Raw genomic sequence first — 22,786 nt, forward strand, 5'->3', positions numbered from 1 at the left:
AAAAGTAGTAAATATCTGAACAGACATTTTATTTGGAATAACATATGCACCAGATGTATAAAATGGCAAAGCAGGGTATAGTGCAGTGTTTCCCCAACCAGGGTGCGTCCAGCCGTTGCAAAACTACAACTCCCAGCAAGCCCGGACAGCCAGAGGCTGTCCGGGCATGCTGGGAGTTGTAGTTTTGCAACAGCTGGAGGCACCCTGGTTGGGGAAACACTGGTTGTGTGTGACTCCGGGTGCAGAAAGTCATGTGAGGTGCAAAGTGTTGCTGAAGGGAAAGATAATGAAAATGTAAGTTCTGCTGAGAAGAGAAATTAGTTACACAGGGCAAAGAGGTATTAACCCGAGGAGCGGCAGTAATTCTCCAGCGGAGATCAGAGCGGCCACGGCCTGACGTCTAATAACCGTGGATCCTGTAGCTGGAGCAATTAATCCTCTCAGTTCATCATTGCATGATCCTCAGGTACCTCCACATGAAAACACCCTGTGAGTGGGGCATGGAAAGCTATAGCAATACTGGGAGACAAAAGAAAACACTTCAAATAAGCATATAGAGAAACTGAAAACCTATCTCCATTTAGCTATACAGATTGTTAAGGAGGAGGGGGAGGCAAGGAACCTGATAAGTAAGGACAGAGGCATTTTTTCTTTAATATATTACGCAGTTTCATATCTTTACATACTATTGATTGATGGAAATTTTCGAATCGGAGATACACTCACCCAGGATCCATAGCATGTATCCACATCATCTGTCAGCATGATGTAATAGATCAGCTGATTCACAGTATGGTTGTGGGAAAAAAACACAGTATAGCTTGAATTTTTTCATACAAATCTTTGCTCACTCTGAGCTTAAAAGGGGTACTCCACTGGAAAACAAAAAAAAAATAAAAAAAATAAACTGGTGCCAGAAAGTTAAACATATTTGTAAATTACTTCTATTAAAAAAAAAAAAAAAAAAAAAAAAAAAAAAAAAAAAAATCTTAATCCTTCCAGTACTTAGCTGCTGTTATGATCCACAGGAATTTCTTCTCTTTTTGAATTTCTTTTCTGCCTGACCACAGTGCTCTCTGCCGACACCTCTGTCCATTTTAGGAACTGTCCAGAGCAGGATAGGTTTTCTATGGGGAATTTACTTGTACTCTGGACAGTTCCTAAAATGGACAGGGGTGTCAGCAGAGAGCACTGTGGTAAGGCAAAAAAGAGAGTAACTTCCTGTGGATCATACAGAAGCTGATAAGTACTGGAAGAATTAAGATTTTTTTAATAGAACAAATTTACAAATCTGTTTAACTTTCTGGCACCAGTTGATTTAACATAAAAAAAAACATTTAGATATATATATTTAGAGATATATATATATATATATATATATATATATATATATATATATATATATGTTTTCCAGTAGAGTACCCCTTTAGGAGTCCAGTGGATGGTACTATTCAGTGACTGATACATGTTAGGACAGCTGTCAATCATTGAGTGAAACCGGCCCACTAGCATTCTAAATCTAGAAAGATCAAAGTTATACTAAACGTTTATTTTACCACAACACTATCTAGCAAGATGATGAGCTCCTCCTGCTTTACAACACGATGCTGGCAGATTTGTCAACATTTTCATTAGTGACCTCTTTCCTTTAAGGTGGGTACTCCACTGCCCCAGCGTTCGGAACTAAAATGTTCCCAACACTGGGTGCAGGTTTCGGGGGTTGCCACACCACCTCCCATAGACTTTCATTGAGGGGGCATGCACGTGATGTCACGAGGGGGGCGTGATGTCACCACCGAAGCCTGCACCCAGCATTTGGAACATTTAGTTCCAGACGCTGGGGAAGTGGAATACCCCTTTAAGATTCATGTGACCTTTAAGCATTATACCAATATAATTCTGTCTCAATCTGCCACCAATAAATCCTTAGTGAGAAAGTAAACAAAGGTATGTCTGATACAATAGATAAGATGCCTATGTTAAGTAAGAGATGGCTGCCACCTGTTCTTCCCACTACCATAAAGTGATGGCATAACACTAGGATCTCATGGCTATATGACCAGCAAGGTCCTGACTTTTTGAGATCCCCACAGATCATGAGAAAGAAGAGGACTCAGCTCTGCCATCTTTGTTCACCCTACTGACTTTGACTGGAGTGGCAGCATGCACGATTGACAGACAGAACATAAAGGACCACTATTTAAGCGATCAATAACTGCAGGGCTGTTTAAAGGAATTTGAGGGCCTCAAGCAAAAAGAACATGGAGGCCCCCCTCCTTGATGTTCACGCACGTCATGCTCTAGGGCCGGCGTCATGATGTAGTAACGCCGCCCCTTGAATTCTAGGAGCGCGACGTGAGTAAATGTCGATACGAGGCCCCCACATTAGGTGCAACAGAGTTCCCCCACATTAGGTAGGCAGTGATCCCCACAGGCATACTTCCTCCAGCCATATACAGTGTATGGCTGTAGGCTGTATGCCTGTGTGCTGCCCCACTTCAGCGCTCCGACCACCGCTCCTCCAGTCTGGCCATGGCATTAGTTCCCGGGACCAGAGAAGCGGTGGTCGGAACACCGAAGAGGAAATCCCGCTGGTCACTTACCAAGCTGGCCAGCGCACGTCTTCCTCCTCCTCGATGCTCCGGTCTTCTGCGCCTCCGTTGCTATGGGCGCACGCAGGGGGCGTCGGTGACGTCCACTATCTCCCGGCAGCCCCTGTGTTTTCAAACTTAACTCTCTGGGGCCCCGCGTTAACGGGGGCATCCCTGTGTCCCGAAAACATCTTTCGGGACACAGGGATGTCCTTAATAGTGATGGGGGGAATTGCCCCGTCGCTACAGGATGGGCAAGCACCGGCTCTGCTCGGGTCCCCGGGCCAGCTCGGGGCACCAAGCAATTGCTTGCTTTGCCTGTCCTGTAGCGACAGGCCTGGATAACTGCTTCATTGATGGGGGTCTGACTGCCAGGATCCCTACATATCTAGAGTACAGGTGATAACTTTGAATACTGAAAGAAAACATTGAAAAACCATGTATCTGGTCAGCTATTACTGAAATCCAAGCACGACATATGAGTACGTGAACATTCAACGCAACTACCAGCCATAAAATGTCTGGTCAGCGTATTAACAGTATTGCGGAGCCCGGAACGTAACACTTCTAATCACTCAGATGAACTGAGCATTGTGCAGGCAAGTTATGGATATCACCAAACACAGCAGGAGTCGGGTAATAGATGAAGCAGAGCAAAACAAGGAGGCGGCACTGCAGGTGCCTGTGTCAAAGTATCATTTACATACAATAAGAGCAGGCATGTAAATCCATGCCATCACCCGATATGCATGTAGGCCCAATTTTGTTACCTAGGATACAAAGACCAAAGAATTAGTGACGAAAGGAAGAGAACATGATCTTTACACTCTTAAAGGGTTACTCCGCTCCCCAGCATTCAGGAACTCAATGTTCACATTGAGTTCCTGAACGCTGTGTGGGCTTCCATGTTCACGCCCGCCCCCTCGTGACGTCACGGCCTGCCCCTTCAATGAAAGTCTATAGGAAGGGGGCGAGATGGCCGTCACGTTCCTTCCCATAGACTTGCATTGAGGGGGCAGGCCGTGACGTCACATGACGGGGAGTGATGTCACGAGGGGGCGGGCGTGAACACGGAAGCCCACACAGCGTTCAGGAACTCAATGTTCCGGACATTGAGGAGTAACCCTTTAAAGGGGTCCTTTATTTTATTTATTTTTAAATCAACTGGTGCCAGAAAGTTAAACAGATTTGTAAACTACTTCTATTAATAAAATCTTTATAGCAGCTGTATACTACAGAGGAAATTCTTTTCTTTTTGAATTTCTTTTTTGTCGTGTCCACAGTGCTCTCTGCTGACACCTGATGCCCGTATCAGGAACTGTCCAGAGCAGGAGAAAATCCCCATAGCGAACCTATGCTGCTCTGGACAGTTCCCGACATGGACAGAGGTGTCAGCAGAGAGCACTGTGGACAAGACAAAAATGAAATTCAAAAAGAAAAGAATTTCCTCTGTAGCATACAGCTGCTAAAAAGTAATGGAAGGGTAAAGATTTTTAATAGAAGCATTTTACAAATCTGTTTAACTTTCTGGCACCAGTTCATTAAAAAAAAAAAAAAAAAAAAAAAAAAAAAAAAAAAGTTTTCCACCAGAGTACCCCTTTAAGTGTTCCTAAATCATTGTGTGCTTAAGCCAGAGTTTTGCAACCAGTGCGCCTCCAGCTGTTGCGAAACTACAACTCCCAGCATGCCCGGACAGCCAAGGGCTGTCCGGGCATGCTGGGAGTTGTAGTTTCACAACAGCTGGAGGCACCCTGATTGAAGCAAAAGGCTAACCAAGAACACATTCGTATAAGTTTAGTGGTACAGACCTCCTGGTAAGGAGAGGTGGCTGTCCATACGAGAATGCCTTCCTCTATTGTAAATTAGGCGAGTTGTGGAACACTTAATAGGAAAGAGAGGTATATGCGAAGCAGGGGACCCCCATTCTGCTACATGAAACATACTGTTAGACATTGTCATATAGCTGGGAGATAAAATTAGGCCCCATTTTGGAGGATGCAGTTGTCGCACAAAAAACAAGGTGTATCATCTTAAAACAGAACAAAAAAATAAATAAAAAATAAAAAAAGGAACCGGCATCATGTTTTAATAGTTAACTTTCCGTTCCATTCAGGAAGTCCTGGTTGTAAAAAAAAAAAAAAAGCATTTTAAGTAACTCTTGCTTTTCCCTTTCCTATAGTTTGGCTATCTGTATGGGGGCTTCCAGACTTTCTCCTGATGGCAGATGTCTGTAAAGACTGTTGTCATTCAGACTCACTGCATACGCAACTGCTGTTTAGCCTCATGTGTACAGCATGACGTCATGAAGTGTACTTACCAGAGCTGCCATACAGCTGACTGTATTATTATAAACATGGAACAACCTCCCACAAGATGAACACTCATCTGCCTTTACTCACACATCAAACCCTTGGGTTGGGGAAGTGGATCTGACTGCCCTTGCCCTCAAATGAGCCGCTGTCCCTGATTTTGCAGAATGTGCCAGTTCACCCATTTAGGCTGGATGAGCAGGGTTGAGCAGCTGCCAGTTCCCTTTCTCGCTGAGCCAAGGGCAGCGGCCCCATAGGACCTGCATTACATACGTTTTGTTTCCTTCTATATAAAAATGCATTTTAAGACATCACTAAACAATACACTAAGAATATTTATCACCATTTTATACCGACACAAAAGATTCTGGTCTGTCGCCTTATTAGACAAGACAAACTTCCTAATAAACGATGTGAAAAGAGCCGTGTTATGTATGAGGTTAGCTACCTGTCTCCACCCTCAGCATCATCTCTAATCCAGCTAAGTAGTCAGCACAGAGCAGAATTTACATTCCGGTTCTAGCTAGTCTGCTTAACCACATCCTCTAAGGCAGCGTTATCCAACCAGGGTGCCTCCAGCTGTTGCAAAATTACAACTCCCAGGATGCCTGGACAGCCGAAGGCTTGAGGCACCCTGGTTGGGAAACACTGCTCTAATGTATGGTGATGTCCTCATGATCCCCTAACATGAACTACAATACCCATCATTGTGGAGTATGTGCTGGAACGATTCACGCAGCAATAATCACAGGACAGATTAAATCACTATAAACTAGACAGATTTCCCATTCAGAAGTCTGGAAAAGCTGGATAACAACCCCTATGGAAACAGAAATGTGTGCATCATGCTGCCCGCCACCATCTTGCAGTTGCTGTCTCCTCAGCAATAGCACCTAGGAGCTGCTGACTGACTCTGCATTTGCACTCTTCAGTCCATGTTAAAAAATAAATAAATAAAAAAAATAATAAAAAACGTATGCGGTTGCAGTACGGTTTTTAAACCGGAGTCAAAACCGTGGTTGACCACGATTTTGTCTCCGGTTTAAAAACCGTACTGCAACCGCATACGTTTTTTTTTTAACATGGACGTCAATGGGAAACGCACATGTATACGGTTCCATACGGGAAAAACGTATACGTTTTTACTTTGCACATGTGCATTTGAACCCTAAAGTCCCCACCCAAGACCCCTCCTGTTAAAAATGGACAAAATTTTCAAAAACGTATGGTTTTTTTTCTATAAAAACTGACGGAACTGTATACAATTTTAAAAACAGTATACTGTTTAAAAACGCATACGGTTTACTTTTTTCCATACTGTTCCATCCGTTTTTTTTGCCATACGGTTTTCTTTAGAAAAACGGATTGAAAACAGTATGGCAAAAACGTAGAGTGAACCCAGCCTAAAATAGGAAATTGGTCTTGTTTTTTAGGCCTTGATTTTTATTGGATAAAAGGAAGGTTAGTAGTGGGGTCTCAATCCCTTTCTAGGTGGCTACAGGTTCTCAGACTAACCCAGATCAGCACAGGTGCTGAAGACAGCTCATCACTAGTAAGCCACCTATATAAACAGGGAGGAGATCTGTCTAGTCAGCACTGGACATTTATTTTGTGTTTTTAATGCCTGTGTGTGAGGCTATAAGGGAGAGAAGCCCTGTTTAAGACTTAAGTCCATGTACCTTTGCCTAACAGCTATTTGCCTGCCTCATTACAACAAATCTCCCACTTTTGGTATTAAAAAAAAAAAAAAAAATATTCGGAATGTCCACATTAAATGCATATGCATTCTGTGCAGAGTCCGCAGGAAGAATGAACATTTTCTCTTTTTTTGTGGATACGGAATTTCCGTGCCAGAAATATCTGGCACAGCAATTCCGCCGTGCTCACAGCACAGCAGAGTCCCATTAAATTTAGATTCCATAGTGTGAACATAGCCTTAGGATTTTAATTTCAGGCTGTATTGCCCAGTTCTACTTCTGGACCTGTGATCTCTATTTGTGACACTCCAAGGGGGAGATTTATCAAAACCTGTCCAAAGCAAAAGTTGCCCTTAACAACCAGATCACTTCTTTTATTTTTGAAAAGGCAACTGAAAAAATAAGAAGCGATCTGATTGGTTGCTACGGGTAATTCAGTAACTTTTACTCTGGACAGGTTTTGATAAATCTCCCCTCAAGTGTCTATAGCAGACTACACTCTATACCAGCGGTCTTCAAACTGTGGCCCTCCAGATGTTGCAAAACTACAACTCCCGGCATGCCCGGACAGCCAACGGCTGTCCGGGCATGCTGGGAATTGTAGTTTTGCAACATCTGGAGGGCCACAGTTTGAAGACCACTGCTCTATACAGTAAGAAAATCATTGGCAGAAAAGCTTCCCGTCTGCTGGAACGGGCACAAAAGTCAGACAGAAACTGCACAACTTTCCAGCACTGCACAATACTACTTGGCAGAAAGAGAGGTGCTAAGGCTTTATTGTTAATGGGAAATACAGAATACAAGAGAGACCCCGAGCAGAATGCCATACATAAAGAAGGCGAACCAGGGGGTTCCTAATGCCGAATGCGAATGACACCGGATACAAATGTCATTTATGTAACATGTCGACACTAGGGTGCAAAGAATCTTTGAAACAATAGAATATGTAATTACAACAGATTCTGTATTCCTGAAGATTATCTACTCGTGAAAGGAATTTTATTACAATACTTTTCACTACCCATTCTTAAAAATGGGGCCTGTTGGGGCTGCTGGAGGAACTTCTTTTATAAGCAAGTTTATTTTATTGCTTTACAGCGATGATGGGAATGAGAAGGCACTGGCAGCAGTGCATGGAAGAGGACTACCCTGTCCTGAACACACACATGACTACATGAAGCTTCCCACACAGTATACAAGGCATGGAGTGACTATATAAAGTGTTTGTCACACACCTTTGTTGTGTTACCATAGTACACAACAGTGTCAGTGTCTCCAACTCCACGTGAAGGCTACAGACACTGCCCGAGGGGCACACTCAGTAACTTCTGCTCCAAGATTTTTGTCTTTCACAAAGAAGGAAGAGAAAAAAAAAAAAAAAAAAAATAAAAAAAAATTCACATAGCAACAGGCTGAGGTTTGGGATTGGCGGGCGCATGTCCTCAGACAGGAGAGGGCTTCTATGGTTTCCTGCTCCTTGGCAGCCAGTGTTCTGTTTGTTTCTCCTCCTGTGAACTCCGCTGGATTTTGCTCCACTTCAGGATCTCAGGCAAGAACATCCACATAAGCCATAAAATAATAAACACGTGAGCGCTCGCTCTAAAGATGGACTGATACCAGAGAACGGGGACAGCAGAGCGGCTCTGTAATACAATACCAGGGTGCAGATAATAGAAGAATAAGGCCTCTGTTCACACTTGTGACACGGTTTCTGTCAGGAGTTCTGGCGTGTTTAACGGAAATTAAGATCTGTTCCATAAATGGCGCCACGGACCTGACGTACGTGGCCCTATACAACCTCTGATCTGTGGAGGCCTCATACGGCCCATAAAAATACTATAAATGGGACAAGCTTCTTCAGATTCTGGATTACAGTTCTTATCCAACAAGTGTTAGTTTAAGATCACGTTTCCCAAGCAGGCTGCCTCCAGCTATTGCAAAACTACAACTCCCAGAATGTCCGGACAGCCAAAGGCTTGCTGGGAGTTGTAGTTTTGCAACAGCAGGAGAGTATAATATGGCAGCATACATAGTATAGTACCATACAGTCTAACATCTGTTGTCCACTTTTTGGTTTATGTAGAGAAAAAACAAACATACAAATTAAACAAACAAAAATAAATAAATAAATAAAAATACAAACATAGGTGAAAATATATATTATATTAAATAAATATATATTTCTGCTCACACACCAGTGCCATAGGCCACTATCTCAAGAAAATATGGCCAACAAATCGGTACTGAATTTTGTGAGCTAACAAAAAGGGACTAAACATATGATCATGTGACCAGGTATTCCATAACACTGTCCGGTATAACATAGGTCAGTGTTTTGTAACCAGGGTGCCAAAGGCTGTCCGGGCATGCTGGGAGTTGTAGTTTTGCAACAGCTGGAGGCACCCTGGAATAGGTGAATAAGCAGTATACTGAGGAGCAAAACTTTAAGGGGTTATCCAGGAAAAAACTTTTTTTTTTTTTATCCATCAACTGACTCCAGAAAGTTAAACAGATTTGTAAATTACTTTTATTAAAAAAAATCTTAATCCTTTCAGTACTTATGAGCTGCTGCAGTTGAGTTGTTCTTTTCTGTCTAAGTGCTCTCTGATGACATGTGTCTCGGGAATCGCCCAGTTTAGAAGCAAATCCCCATAGCAAACCTATTCTACTCTGTGCAGTTCCCGAGACAAGCAGAGATGTCAGCAGAGAGCACTGTTGCCAGACAGAAAAGAACAACTCATCTTCAGCAGCTGATAATTATTGAAAGGATTAAAAACATTTAATAGAAGTCATTCACAAATCTATTTAACTTTCTGGAGCCAGTTGATAAAAAAAATAAAAAATAAAAGTTTTTCCTGGAATACCCCTTTAAAGTATTAGCTCAGGCTGAACCATTTCGCCGCCATGTTTGTCAGGAATTGTGAAGGAGCAGCTTCTCTCCATCTCTCCTCTGTGTGATTTGTTTGTAACAGATAACTTTATTAACAATGTCACCTAGAGACAGACAGAAGCGTTATACACATAACTACATGCAGTACACAAGTAGTTGTTGCCATAATATTATTCCTATGGATGTAACTCTGTTGCTAAGTGAATGCTAAGGGTTACATGATGTGTGTTGAGAAGGTATGGAGGGTCACATACATCTGATGTCATATTCCGACAGGACACGGACTAATCTGTGGGCTGTACCATTTTACTGTGCAGACAGGGGTCTCTGCTGTAGTAAGTTACACAAAATTACGGACAAATCCATAGCTGTTTTTATGAGGAAAGTAATACGTCCCTGATGTACAGCATGCGCAGAGATGCCTATTAGAGATGAGCGAACTTACAGTAAATTCGATTCGTCACGAACTTCTCGGCTCAGCAGTTGATGACTTATCCTGCATAAATTAGTTCAGCTTTCAGGTGCTTCGGTGGGCTGGAAAAGGTGGATACAGTCCTAGGAGACTCTTTCCTGAAAGCTGAACTCATTTATGCAGGATAAGTCATCAACTGCCGAGCCGAGAAGTTCGTGACAAATCGAAATTACTGTAAGTTCGCTCATCTCTAATGCCTATGGGTTCTCACCATCCTCATGCACGATTCACTAGGAACTTTGAGCAACTGTACTCCAAAAACAATACAACCGAGGAAGCCTATATCCTGTAAAAGGCTGGGTTCACAGAGGAGAATGTGGTTCTGGGCCTACAGTACAGAGGGTTAGGTCAGATGTGCTTTAATCTGCTGTGGATTTCACATTAGAATAAAGTTGGTGAGACCCGAGTCTGGATGCGGCTTCCCCTTTCTCCTCCTTTAGGACATATCCATCGCTGGCCATGCCAATAGTGTATGGGGGAGATTGCTGTCATCGGAATGCATGTTCAGCCATCTCATATGTACATGTATATGGCAAGCCTTAAAGCAAAACTGACAGCTGGTTCACCTGCACTAAACACAATACACAAGGTCATGATGCGGGTAAACCAGATAAAAGTTCTGGTCCCGGAGAAAGACCCATTATTGGCCGGCATTGAAGGGATACCTCATTTTAATTTGAAGAGATACCTCATTTAAAGGGGTTATCAAGCATAAGGTGATTTTAGTACATACCTGGCAGACAGTATTGGACATGCTTAGGAAGGATCTGCACTCGTCTTGGGCTAAATGGCTATGCTGTGATATTACCATTACACTGTGGCTAGCTTTCTGTGAACTTGTATTTCCTGTTTTCAGTTTTCTTGTTTGCCTACAAATCCCATGATTCCATTTTCCTCCTTCCCACACATCAGCCACCCCACCCATTGAAACATAAATGAGCTGCAGACCTGTGGTCTTCAATACAGGGTGCCTCTTGCTGTTGCATTAGTTGCAGATTGATCCCTCCACCCATTGAAGCAGACAGGCTCCCTGTCATCAGCTGACTAGTGACTCAGGTCTCGACCACATTGTAAGCTGGAAAAATCCGAGACAGCAGTTATTTTGTATGCTGTTAAAAATAAATATTGGGGTGAAAAATCACATAAGAATTGTGAGAAAACCGCCACACACAGGTACAGACACTATATTATGAACTACACTAACTTTACAGCCCCTGTAGCATAGTCAAATAAAAAAAATTCCCGGAATACCCCTTTAATTCAAATTTTCATTTTAACCCGCACTATAATGCTGTATATTGGGTTAAAAGGGGTACTCCGCTGCCCCAGCATTAGGAATATTTTGTTCTGAACCCTTGAAGCAAGTGGCGAGGGTCGTGACATCACTGCCATGCCCCCACGAGGGGGGCATGGCCGTGACGTCACGACCCCGGCCACCCACACTTAGGGTTCTTAACAAATGCCGGGTGCTGCACAGAGATCGCGGGGGTCCCAGCAGCGGGACCCCTGCGATCAGACATCTTATCCCCTATCCTTTGGATAGGGGATAAGATGTCTAGGGGCGAAATACCCCTTTAAGTATGGGTGAACGTCTGTCAGTTTTACTTAAAACACTTCCAAAATGTTTATATTGTTCAGCTATTATTCATTAACATTTATGACAATAGAACAATCTTTGTGATAATGTTAGTAACTTCTACAGATTCTAAGAAATATAAGCCATGGCTAGAGCGTTCAGCCTTGAACATTTGCCTTTTCAGGGAGATAACTTATGCTTGTGAAGGTTATTAAACAAAGACCGAACACAGGAGATAAATATCAGCCAAACAAGACTGGTGGCAGCTTATTTCCTTTCAAATGTATAGAAGGTTTGTTATATTACTTTTGCACAATAAAAACACAAGTGTATTTTAATGTAATGCTGAAATCTAAGATCCATAAATGTCTTGCCCCGATGACAGAGCTGTGTAAAGTGGTTTTTCTCCTTCCCAGGATGGCTTTTAGCTTTCACTGGTATCATTTGACGCCTGCTCCACCACTGTGACTATTAAATGGGCACTATCAGATATAAAAACTTTTGATATGTTGTAAAGCATGCAAAACCAATATGTTTTGCAAATGATTTCATTAGAAAATTATCAGCATTTCACACTGAAAAGCCAGTCAAACAACTAATCCCCTGCCTTCTGGAATGCATTCAGTCCTTCTCTGTACACTGCTTCGTCCTGGAGGGGCTGTACACACTGCAGACTCGTGTGAAGAGGGGGGAGGGGCAGGAAGACTGCTGCCGGGCTCTCACTGATGTCTGCTGTGTGAGAGAGGCAGAAACGCATTGCATTGCAGATGAAAAAGTAAGTGTCCTTGCATGTATGTGTGTGTGTGGATATATGTGAATGTGTGTTTATCAGTGTGTCTATCTAATGTGTATGTGTAAGAATATATGAAGCCAGTGTGTGTGTGTGTGTGTGTGTGTGTGTGTGTGTGTGTAAGAATATATGAAGCCTGTGTGTGTGTGTGTGTGTGTGTGTGTGTGTGTGTGTGTGTGTGTGTGTGTGTGTAATAAAGGGGGACTACAATCATATTTCTCCAGCTGTTGCAAAACTAAAACTTCCAGCATGCCTGCCCAGCCAAATGATGTGTGGGCATGCTGGGAGATGTAGTTTTGCAACAGCTGGAGGCACCCTGGTTGGGAAGCACTGGACTGTGGAGAGTGAGGAGGAGGGGGAGTGGTTATCACAGTGAGCACCCACCCCCCTGCTTCTGGTGGACAAAATTAAGGTATTTCAGAAATAAAGCTAATTCTGAGAGAAATGTAGGTCATAGACACATAAAAAGTACATGTACATGATCAGGATGAGATACTGAGCAACATATAACAGTTTGGTTTTTTTGAGTGATCTGACGGGTACGCTTTAAGTCAGTTTGTTGTAGTAAACCGGCAACCAATATATAAATATAATGTGAGGAATTTTGCCACAAACTTTTCTACAGTAATTTTTTTTACTTGTAAAAAGCTATAATTCAACAGAATTTAATTAAAATTTTTCTCAAAATATTTTTTAGATAGTTTTTTTCTATTGACTACATTTGTTATTCTTCAAGTCCTATACAGAAGCCTAATGGCATAGTGCCAAAGATGCAAACCAGGCCACTGACTATTTACAGGCAAATCCACAACCTTGATGTGCACTATGTTTCAGGGTTACTAGTAGAGATGAGGGAACTTACAGTAAATTTGATTCGTCACGAACTTCTCGGCTCGGCAGTTGATGACTTATCCTGCATAAATTAGTTCAGCTTTCAGGTGCTCCCGTGGGCTGGAAAAGGTGGATACAGTCCTAGGAAAGAGTCTCCTAGGACTGTATCCACCTTTTCCAGCCCACCGGAGCACCTGAAAGCTGAACTAATTTATGCAGGATAAGTACCCGGGGCCTCGGTCAGGTCACCCGGTAACTCTCCTCCATGTCTCCGCAGTTCTGCTTGAGTTTCCTGCGCCCGCTCGGAAGTCACATGCCCCCCGGGAGTTGTAGTCCCCTCCCAGCTCCACAGTCAGTTCAGTGTGGCTCGGACTACACTTTCCAGAGACGCTGTGCGACCGGACGTTTCTCTACGCCATCAAGCATTGGAGTTGGTTGCTATGGAAACGATATTGTGGTATTTGAAAAATTTATTTCGTAAAGAAAAAAAAAAAAAAAAACACACACACACACACACAGACACACACACACACACACACACACACACACACAGCGGTATTTGGTATGAACCGGCATATCGCCTAGCACTGCTAGGAATATATGGGGGGGGGGGGGGGGGGGTTTGTGTTAAGCATTCACTGCACCAGCACAGAGTGCAAAAGGTTTTATGAATAAAAAATAAAATAAAATAAAAACTGCCTATGCACAAGAATCTTTGCCTGGCTTACTGTGTACTTCATCAGTCCTTGCCACTAAACCTGTTGCAATTTGTGGTAAACCACATGACACTTTACCACGCAGTTCTTTGGCCTTTGGCTGTCTGGGCATGCTGGGAGTTGTAGTTTTGCAACAGCTGGAGGCACCCTGGTTGGGAAAGACTGCACTAGGTAAACCTAGTGCCTGCTCAAAAGCCTTCAGAAGCCTCCTGTCCTGCTCATCCACTGCCAGCTCTCACATGAAACCTTTAGTACACTTGGACAGAATGACTTATGCAGAATGTTTTTATCTTTTTGTACAGATCCTTCCAAGCACAAAATCAAATTGTAACATCGGTCAAACTCCGTGACCTACTGGCTGCTGCTGTTCATTCAGTTATCTACGTCACATAGTAACAAATGATCTGCTAGCACAGGAGCCAGAGAACAATGAACAAACTTACATGAAGCCGTCATAAAGCTTTCTGTTATGCAACAGTCATGTGTGTCAATGTGAACAGCAGGTTAAGTTACCAGAGGACCGCATTACCAACACTGACTAAAACCTGAAAACCTACACACATCTTAGCAAGAATCCTTGAGATTAGAACACAAGGTCTGTGCTATTTTCAGCATATCTATGTTAAATATGCAGGCTGATGGAAAGAAAACACAGATGAGAATTATCTCCAAGTAGGAGGAGGAGGAGGGGGGATCAGCTCAGAGGAGAGCCCAGGCCATTGGGTGGCTGTAATGAAGCAGGAGGAGGAGGAGGGATCAGCTCAGAGGAGAGCCCAGGCCATTGGGTGGCTGTAATGAAGCAGGAGGAGGAGGGATCAGCTCAGAGGAGAGCCCAGGCCATTGGGTGGCTGTAATGAAGTAGGAGGAGGAGGAGGGATCAGCTCAGAGGAGAGCCCAGGCCATTGGGTGGCTGTAATGAAGCAGGAGGAGGAGGGATCAGCTCAGAGGAGAGCCCAGGCCATTGGGTGGCTGTAATGAAGCAGGAGGAGGAGGGATCAGCTCAGAGGAGAGCCCAGGCCATTGGGTGGCTGTAATGAAGCAGGAGGAGGAGGGATCAGCTCAGAGGAGAGCCCAGGCCATTGGGTGGCTGTAATGAAGTAGGAGGAGGAGGGATCAGCTCAGAGGAGAGCCCAGGCCATTGGGTGGCTGTAATGAAGCAGGAGGAGGAGGGATCAGCTCAGAGGAGAGCCCAGGCCATTGGGTGGCTGTAATGAAGCAGGAGGAGGAGGGATCAGCTCAGAGGAGAGCCCAGGCCATTGGGTGGCTGTAATGAAGTAGGAGGAGGAGGAGGGATCAGCTCAGAGGAGAGCCCAGGCCATTGGGTGGCTGTAATGAAGCAGGAGGAGGAGGGATCAGCTCAGAGGAGAGCCCAGGCCATTGGGTGGCTGTAATGAAGTAGGAGGAGGAGGAGGGATCAGCTCAGAGGAGAGCCCAGGCCATTGGGTGGCTGTAATGAAGCAGGAGGAGGAGGGATCAGCTCAGAGGAGAGCCCAGGCCATTGGGTGGCTGTAATGAAGCAGCGCACACAAGGAGAAAGCCAGATAAAGATCCTTTATAAGAGGGCTCCACTTCCAAATGAAGGGGGGGTGCAAACCTCTTCACCTTAACCCCTTCCCTCTTTGGCGATTTTTCATTTTTGCACTTTTATTTTTTCCTCCTCACCTTCTAAAAATCCATATGAGGGCTTGTTCTTTGCACCAACAGTTTTACGTTGAAATACCATTAATAATTTCAAACACAAAATCTCGCGCGAAACCATTAAAAAAAAAAAATTATTTGTGAGGCAAAATAAAAAAATAAAAAATAAAATAAAGCAATTTTGTCATTTTTAGCTTCCGTTTCTACACAGTGCAGTTTTCGGTAAAAATTGCACCCTATATTTATTCCGTAGGTCCATACGGTCCAAGGATACCAAATTTATATAGGTTTGATTTTATTTAACTACAAAAAAAAATAAAAAATAAAAATTGAACTACATGCACCAAAATTAATACAGTGAAAAATATCCTGTTCTGACCCCTATAACTTTTATATTTTTCCGTATAAAGGGCAGTATGTGGGCCAAGTTTTTGCGCCGTGATCTGAAGTTTTTATTAGTACCATTTTTGTTTTGATTGGACTTTTTGATCACTTCATTTTTTATGGTATAAAGTGACCAAAAATACGCTATTTTGGAATTTTTTTACGTGTACGCCATTGACAGGGTGGTTTAACTAACAATTTATTTTTAGAATTCGGACATTTACGCACGCGGCAATACCACAAATGTTTATTTACATAGTTTTTTTTTAAATGGGAAAAGGGGGGTTATTCAAACTTTTTAGGGAAGGGTTAAATCACATTAACACTTTATTTAGGGGACTACAACATTGCACACACTGATTTCCTACACTGATCACTGTCATGCAATAGCATGGCATTGATCAGTGTTATCGTCGCTTGACTGCTCCTGCCTGGATCTTAGGCACGGAGCAGTCATTCGGCGATCGGACACCGAGGAGGCAGGTAGGGATCCCCCTTCACGCCCTGCAAGCTGTTTGGGACGCCACAATTTCACCGCGGTGGTCGCGAACAGGCATTAGCCGTGGGTCCTGGTTGCCTACAGCAACTGGGACCCACAGGGTATGATGCGCGCTCACCTGCTGAACGGGGAGGGGCCTGTTATCTATGGGGGTAGCAAGGGGCGGATCACAGGGCCAAACTACTAGGCAAACGTACAGGGTGAGCAGAGGGGCTTTAGTCCTCTTCTTCATCGACATCCGTACTGTCCAAGATGGAATAGTCTCTAAGCAAGCTGTGGACCAGTCTGTAGCAGTCCCGGACACACATGTACTCCCTGTTGTAGATGAGGCAGTTTTTGCCCAGCCATATATCATCCTTAGAATAGTTCATAAGGCGGCAGGCCTCCTGTATAAAGGACAACTGTAGTGCAATATACCTTATCCCCTATCCGAAGTTATAGATCGCGGGGGGTCCGAGCGTTGGGGCCCCCCGGGATCTCCTGTACGGGGCCGTGGCAGTATGGTGGAAAGGGGGCGTTCCGTCCACGCATGATGCGGCCAGCCAACACGCCCCCTCCATGTACACATAGAGATACATCTGCTGGGACGAAACTGCACTTCCTGCAGACTGCCACGGCCCCGTCCAGGAGATACCGGGTTGGCCCCAGCGCTCGGACCCACCGCGATCTATAACTTATCCCCTATCCTTTGGATAGGGGATAAGTTATGTTGCACTGCAGTACTCCTTTAACCCTTTTATATAGTAAGCAAAAGGTTTAGAAATGTAAGTAAAATGTTAGCTGTCAACACTGTAAAAAAAGCAATGAAAGCCTGGGAATCATGGACCTATGGGCATATGTCAGGAATTGGTTTTCATTAGCCATAAAGTAGGTGACAGGTCTATCCACTTTTTGAAACCCCAAAAACCATAAAAGGTAAATACATATCCAAAATTATCCCCTATAAATATGCCTGAGAGATTTTCAGAAAACTGAAGCATCATATTGTTTTGCTGGCATCTTGCAAACAAACAGGAAGCCCTTTCCCCTCCTAGTGTCCATCATCGGTGGAGAGCGGCTGGTATCAGCAGTATGCACCAGCATGACAGAGAGGTGGGGAGTCTATATGGACTGGAATGGAATCTGATAGCTGGGGAATACTGAAGAAACTAAGGGTGCGTTCACACGCTCTATGTTTTTGCAGGTTTTTCACTGAGTATTTGACAGGGGGCGGGGTCTTCTTGGCTACCCGCAGCAGATTTTCCATGGAGGAATTTATGCTGCGGAAAATCCGTCGCAAGCCCCATTGAAGTCAGTAGGGGCTGTGGCTGATTTTCCACAGCGTAAATTCTGCAGCGGAAAATCTGCTATGGACAGCCGAGAAATGCCCACCCCTTTCAAATACGCAGCGGAAAACCCGCAAAAACAAAAAGAGCGTGTGAACGCACCCTTAGAAGGGAATCAGCACACCTCCAAGAATTCTGTAGTCTGGGTAGGCTGTGATACAGGACACATTGGGGGAGATTTATCACAAACCTGTGCAAAGGAAAAGTTGCCTTTTTCTGGTGTTTTCTGTAATACGACCACTACAGTTATTGAGCCAAAGCCAGAAGTGTTTTAAAAAGGAATAGGAAATATAAAGGAAGGACTTCTACTTCTCCTTCCTGATGGATCCGCTCCTGACTTTGACTCAAAAACTGCAGTGGCAGTATGCCAGAAAAAAAAGTGTGGAAACCTATCCTCAGGGTGGTTTACACACTGCTCATTTGAAGCAAAGCCAGAAGTGGATCCATAGGGAAAGGCCAATATAATGGGGGAGATTTATCAAAATCTGTCCAGTGGAAAAGTTGACCAGTTGCCTATAGCAACCAATCAGATCCCTTCTTTCATTCTTCAGAGGCCTTTTCAAAAATGGAAGAAGCGAGCTGATTGGTTGCTATGGGCAACTGGTCAACTTTCCCTCTCGACAGGTTTTGATATATCTCCCACAATGTGTTTTTATGAAGGACAGGGGAGTTTAACTATTGCAAGAAATATCTGGTGGTGGCTTATCTCTCCTTAGGGCACAAAAAAGAAAAAAGGATCGGCCATGTTGAAATCCAACTGCTGGACCCTTCTCTCTCCCACATTATGTTAGGGGAAGAGTTCGGAGACCCCAAAAACCTCAGCTAGTGGAACAGTTCAATTGATATTATGTTGGTTGGCTTTACTTTACCTGAATGCCCCCATTGAGATTGCCTAAGTTCCTCCACTAGGTCGCAGCTTAGTCCTATACCTGCCATGACAACTGACCAGCACTGGCATGAGCCACCTGGCAGGCGGTGGAGGAAATAACTGCCAAAGGCTGAATACATTGGTGGTAAATCCACAGTACATGCCCTGTCAAATCTTATTAACCACGGAAAAATCTTAATATGAAGATACAGGACAAAATAAAATGACCCAAAGTGTGATGACCCAAAGCAAGCGTCAACCTGGTAGGTACAAAGGGAACAGATTTTTGGTTTCTCATATTCAGACTCAAGCCAAAACATACATTAGACATAGATCTAGAGAAAAAAAAAAAAAAAAAATTTCATCTTGCTGCAGGCATCCAATGAGCTGCTCCCCTTCCTTTCCTATAGAGCTGTAGTCGGCAGGATCGTAATGGAGGACATTCTGTCCCCCCTGAAGGTATTTAAAGAACTGTACAGTACTGTATGCGATGTCACACATCACATACAATACATATACACACTATACACCCCATACATCATTGTTTCCCTATCAGTGTGCCTCCAGCTGTTGCAAAACTATAACTCCCAGCATGCCCAGACAGTCAATGGCTGTACATGCATGCTGGGAGTTGTAGTTGTGCAACAGCTGGAGGCACCCTGGTTTGTTAAACACTCCCCATACAATGGTCATCCCAGAACCAATTAGCAGTTTCCCATAGAGATATGTATTCAACATACAATGGTTCCAAGGCCCCAGAACCAATTACCATTTTTACATAGACATACGTACTCGACATATGATGGTTTCAACATATGATGGTTCTCCTGGAACCAATTAATATCATATGTTGAGGGACCACTGTATAGTTATTGTTATTTATTAAAAAAAAAATATTATAAATAACTAAAAAATGTTATTATATACACATATACACATACATACACATATATACACACACATACTGTCCTGGAAGTGTAATTTCCCCAGCACTCATATCTGGATGTTCTTTTATAAACTGGATAATTTTCTTCCATGAAATGCTCACATCATCTACAACAGTGTTTTTTCAAACAGTGTGTCTCCAGCTGTTGCAAAACTACAACTCTTAGCATTCCCGGACAGCCAAAGGCTGTCCGGGAATGCTGAGAGTTGTAGTTTTGTAACAGCTGGAGGCACACTGTTTGGAAAACACTGATCTAAAAGTGAATGCACCAAGGCCAGACTACAGGATAAAAGCCTCCCCAGCCACTGCCTAATATAGGCCATAATCACTAGGTGAAGTTGACATGTTCTGGTCATATTACCCTGAATATTTATACACCTTCGCTATTTATAAGCTGTTCTAAATCAGTCCAGAGGAAACGCTGGGCCGCCACACCAGCGCACCTCCAAAAGGCTGCATTCAAAGCCATACAAATACCACAACTTGTTATTGTTGGATGACACCGCCTCAAGAAGAAAATAAATAAAAATCACAATAAGAAGAATGGCGCATAACTATTCACATCAGGCCACAATTCTATTTTAATCTAGCGGTAACTCAAGTCTTAATTCACAATGTAAAGGAATGCATCAGCAGACAAAAGGGTCCGGCTGGGACCACGTCATATTTAAGCTTGGAGAGAGCCACAAAACAAAGACTGAAGAAAACCTTTCCATTGTTTACCACTTCAGTTTCGTAGTCACACGAGGCCTCCATGTAAACATAGGCAGCCCGGTTATTTATGGAGTGGGAGACTGAGATACACAACTTTTAACTGGTGTAACGTGATCTACATTCGACCCAAGACAAGCTTGCTTTTGTACAGATCAGCTGCTCCTCAGAATACTACACAACCTGCCAGCTCAGCTATTCATTGGCTTAACTCTTCGCTGTCTGTCCTCTCCATCACAAGTAACTTGACACCCTCTGTTCTGCTGGTGATCCTGGGCTGATAAGGGGCTATGCTAAACATTACAATGTGTGCCTACAGCTGGAGGTGGGAATATGGCTATAGATAAGTGTCACCTACCTGTAACTAAACAACTCCCATCATGCCAGGGCAGACAATGGAAGTTGTAGTTTTGCAAGGGACCACAGATTGGGAAACCATAGTATAGACAATTATTACTAAAGACAATAACACTCTGCAACAGTAAAGCCAAACAGTCTGGTAATATCCAAACAAAGCTGGATACATACAACAGATACAATGTAACAACACAGAAATGGTAAATATGTAACAATAGGTTTCTGATAAAGAGGAATAGTACAAGGCCAGAGGTGAACCTGTACAAGATCCCAGGGGGCCATTCCTCCTATTACACCTATAGAATGAGGTAATCTGGGAATACAATGGTGCCATAAACCTGCACTGTATACAGGGAAGGAGCTGTGATGCATACAAGAGTGGAGACAAAGGGAAGGCTGGATTCTGGGGCCCAGGGAACAGACAGACCCACATCCAGGGCCCATCACCTCCAGCCGATGCCAGGGACCTACTTCTTACGGGTGTAGACATGCACCACCATAGTGAACCTGGCAGACAAGGGGGCACACACAGCACTGGTGCTTACCTCTGTCTGGCTTCATCCTCTCGGCTGTGTCACAGGAGGTTTTCATTGGCGGCTCTGGGGTCCTCCACACTAGTGGGGGGCACTCTGTGTTAGGCAAAGCCGCACACCCGGAGCGGGCATCAGTGGTGAAGACCTGGCACCTGTCTGTCCTTACCCTCGATGCCCCGTCCTGGCACCTGTCTGTCCTTACCCTCGATGCCCCGTCCTGGCACCTGTCTGACCCTACACTGGATGCCCCGTCCTGGCACCTGTCTGACCCTACACTGGATGCCCCGTCCTGGCACCTGTCTGACCCTACACTGGATGCCCCGTCCTGGCACCTGTCTGACCCTACACTGGATGCCCCGTCCTGGCACCTGTCTGACCCTACACTGGATGCCCCGTCCTGGCACCTGTCTGTCCTTACCCTCGATGCCCCGTCCTGGCACCTGTCTGTCCTTACCCTGGATGCCCCGTCCTGGCACCTGTCTGACCCTACACTGGATGCCCCGTCCTGGCACCTGTCTGACCCTACACTGGATGCCCCGTCCTGGCACCTGTCTGACCCCACACTGGATGCCCCGTCCTGGCACCTGTCTGACCCTACACTGGATGCCCCGTCCTGGCACCTGTCTGACCCCACACCTGTCCGTCCCTGACAGTGCCCACACTGGATGTCCCGTCCTATCTACCCTTCGCTTTCTCCGGCATCACACTAGAGGAACCCACCGTGGGCTGCAGTGTGATGATCGGGTGACTCACCCGACAGGGTCACCACCAGGCAATCCACGTCTGGTTAGTGCCTACAAGGCGGACCCTGCCATGTACACAGCTGATTGCTTCCCCCTCCCCCTCGCCAGGTCACAGCTGACACATTGTCGCTCCAGTTTATCAATAGGAGTCGCAACTGCACACCGGCGCCTGGAGAGGTCGCTGTTCTCCTCCTCGGTCAGGGCTCGGTAGTGACTCCCCCCTCTGGTGACTTGAGTAATGTCGCTCCCACTCGGTGTCAGTGACCTGGCCCAGCTTCCCCCACCCGAGCTAATCCCGCGGCCATCCTCCCTCTCCCCCGTGACAGGTCAGCTCCCGTCCCGCTACATGTACCCCTGGCTCTGCCCGGTGCCCTCCCGAGGCTCGGCCTGCTGCACCATCTCTGCTGTCCGGTACTGTGGGGCACCCTCCCGTCCGCCTCTCCCCCTGGCCTCACTGCGAAGTGCGACTGCCCGGACCATGAGCGCCCCACCGGGACATGGCAAGTCAGGGAGCAGTCTGGAGATAGCACTCATCAACGAGTCACCGGGAGAACGTCCGTCCTATACCCACAGCACCAGGCCTCCTGTCACCTCGCTGACCCCGCTACCCTCCTCACTGACTCTCTCCCCGACTGTCACAACACTGTCTATACTGCGGCCCGACGGGTCACGTGTCACGAAAACAGCCAATCCCCTGGCGTCACTTCCTCTGCCTCTTGAGGCTCTGCCAGGAGCCGCGTTGCCGTGGTAACCAGACCGTGAGAATCTTCCTGTAATAACAATAGTCCGGTGGTCCCCCAGCGCGTACACGTACAGGCCCCGCACAGGTGGACGGTACACGGTCTATACACACGGACGCTCAGCTGCTATCGCTCCGGTGAATTTGTTACATCCATAGACGTGAGGTGAA

At 45.0% G+C, this 22,786-nt stretch overlaps 1 protein-coding gene across 3 annotated transcripts in view; it reads right to left on the reverse strand.

Moving 5' to 3' along the window:
• ATOSA (atos homolog A) overlaps positions 1 to 21,462 on the reverse strand; it is a 66,492-nt gene extending 45,030 nt beyond the window's left edge. For 2 of the 3 annotated variants that reach the window (XM_056572337.1, XM_056572336.1), the window contains exon 1: positions 18,588 to 18,726. In XM_056572337.1, the coding sequence (XP_056428312.1) occupies positions 18,588 to 18,726 (139 nt within the window). Of the gene's footprint in view, positions 1 to 18,587; positions 18,727 to 21,145 lie in introns of those variants that run through there. The other variant, XM_056572339.1, reaches the window with a different exon arrangement.
• Positions 21,463 to 22,786: the final 1,324 nt, after the last annotated feature.

The sequence above is a fragment of the Hyla sarda genome, chromosome 4 (genome assembly GCF_029499605.1).
Source record: "Hyla sarda isolate aHylSar1 chromosome 4, aHylSar1.hap1, whole genome shotgun sequence".
Taxonomy (NCBI): Eukaryota; Metazoa; Chordata; class Amphibia; order Anura; family Hylidae; genus Hyla; species Hyla sarda.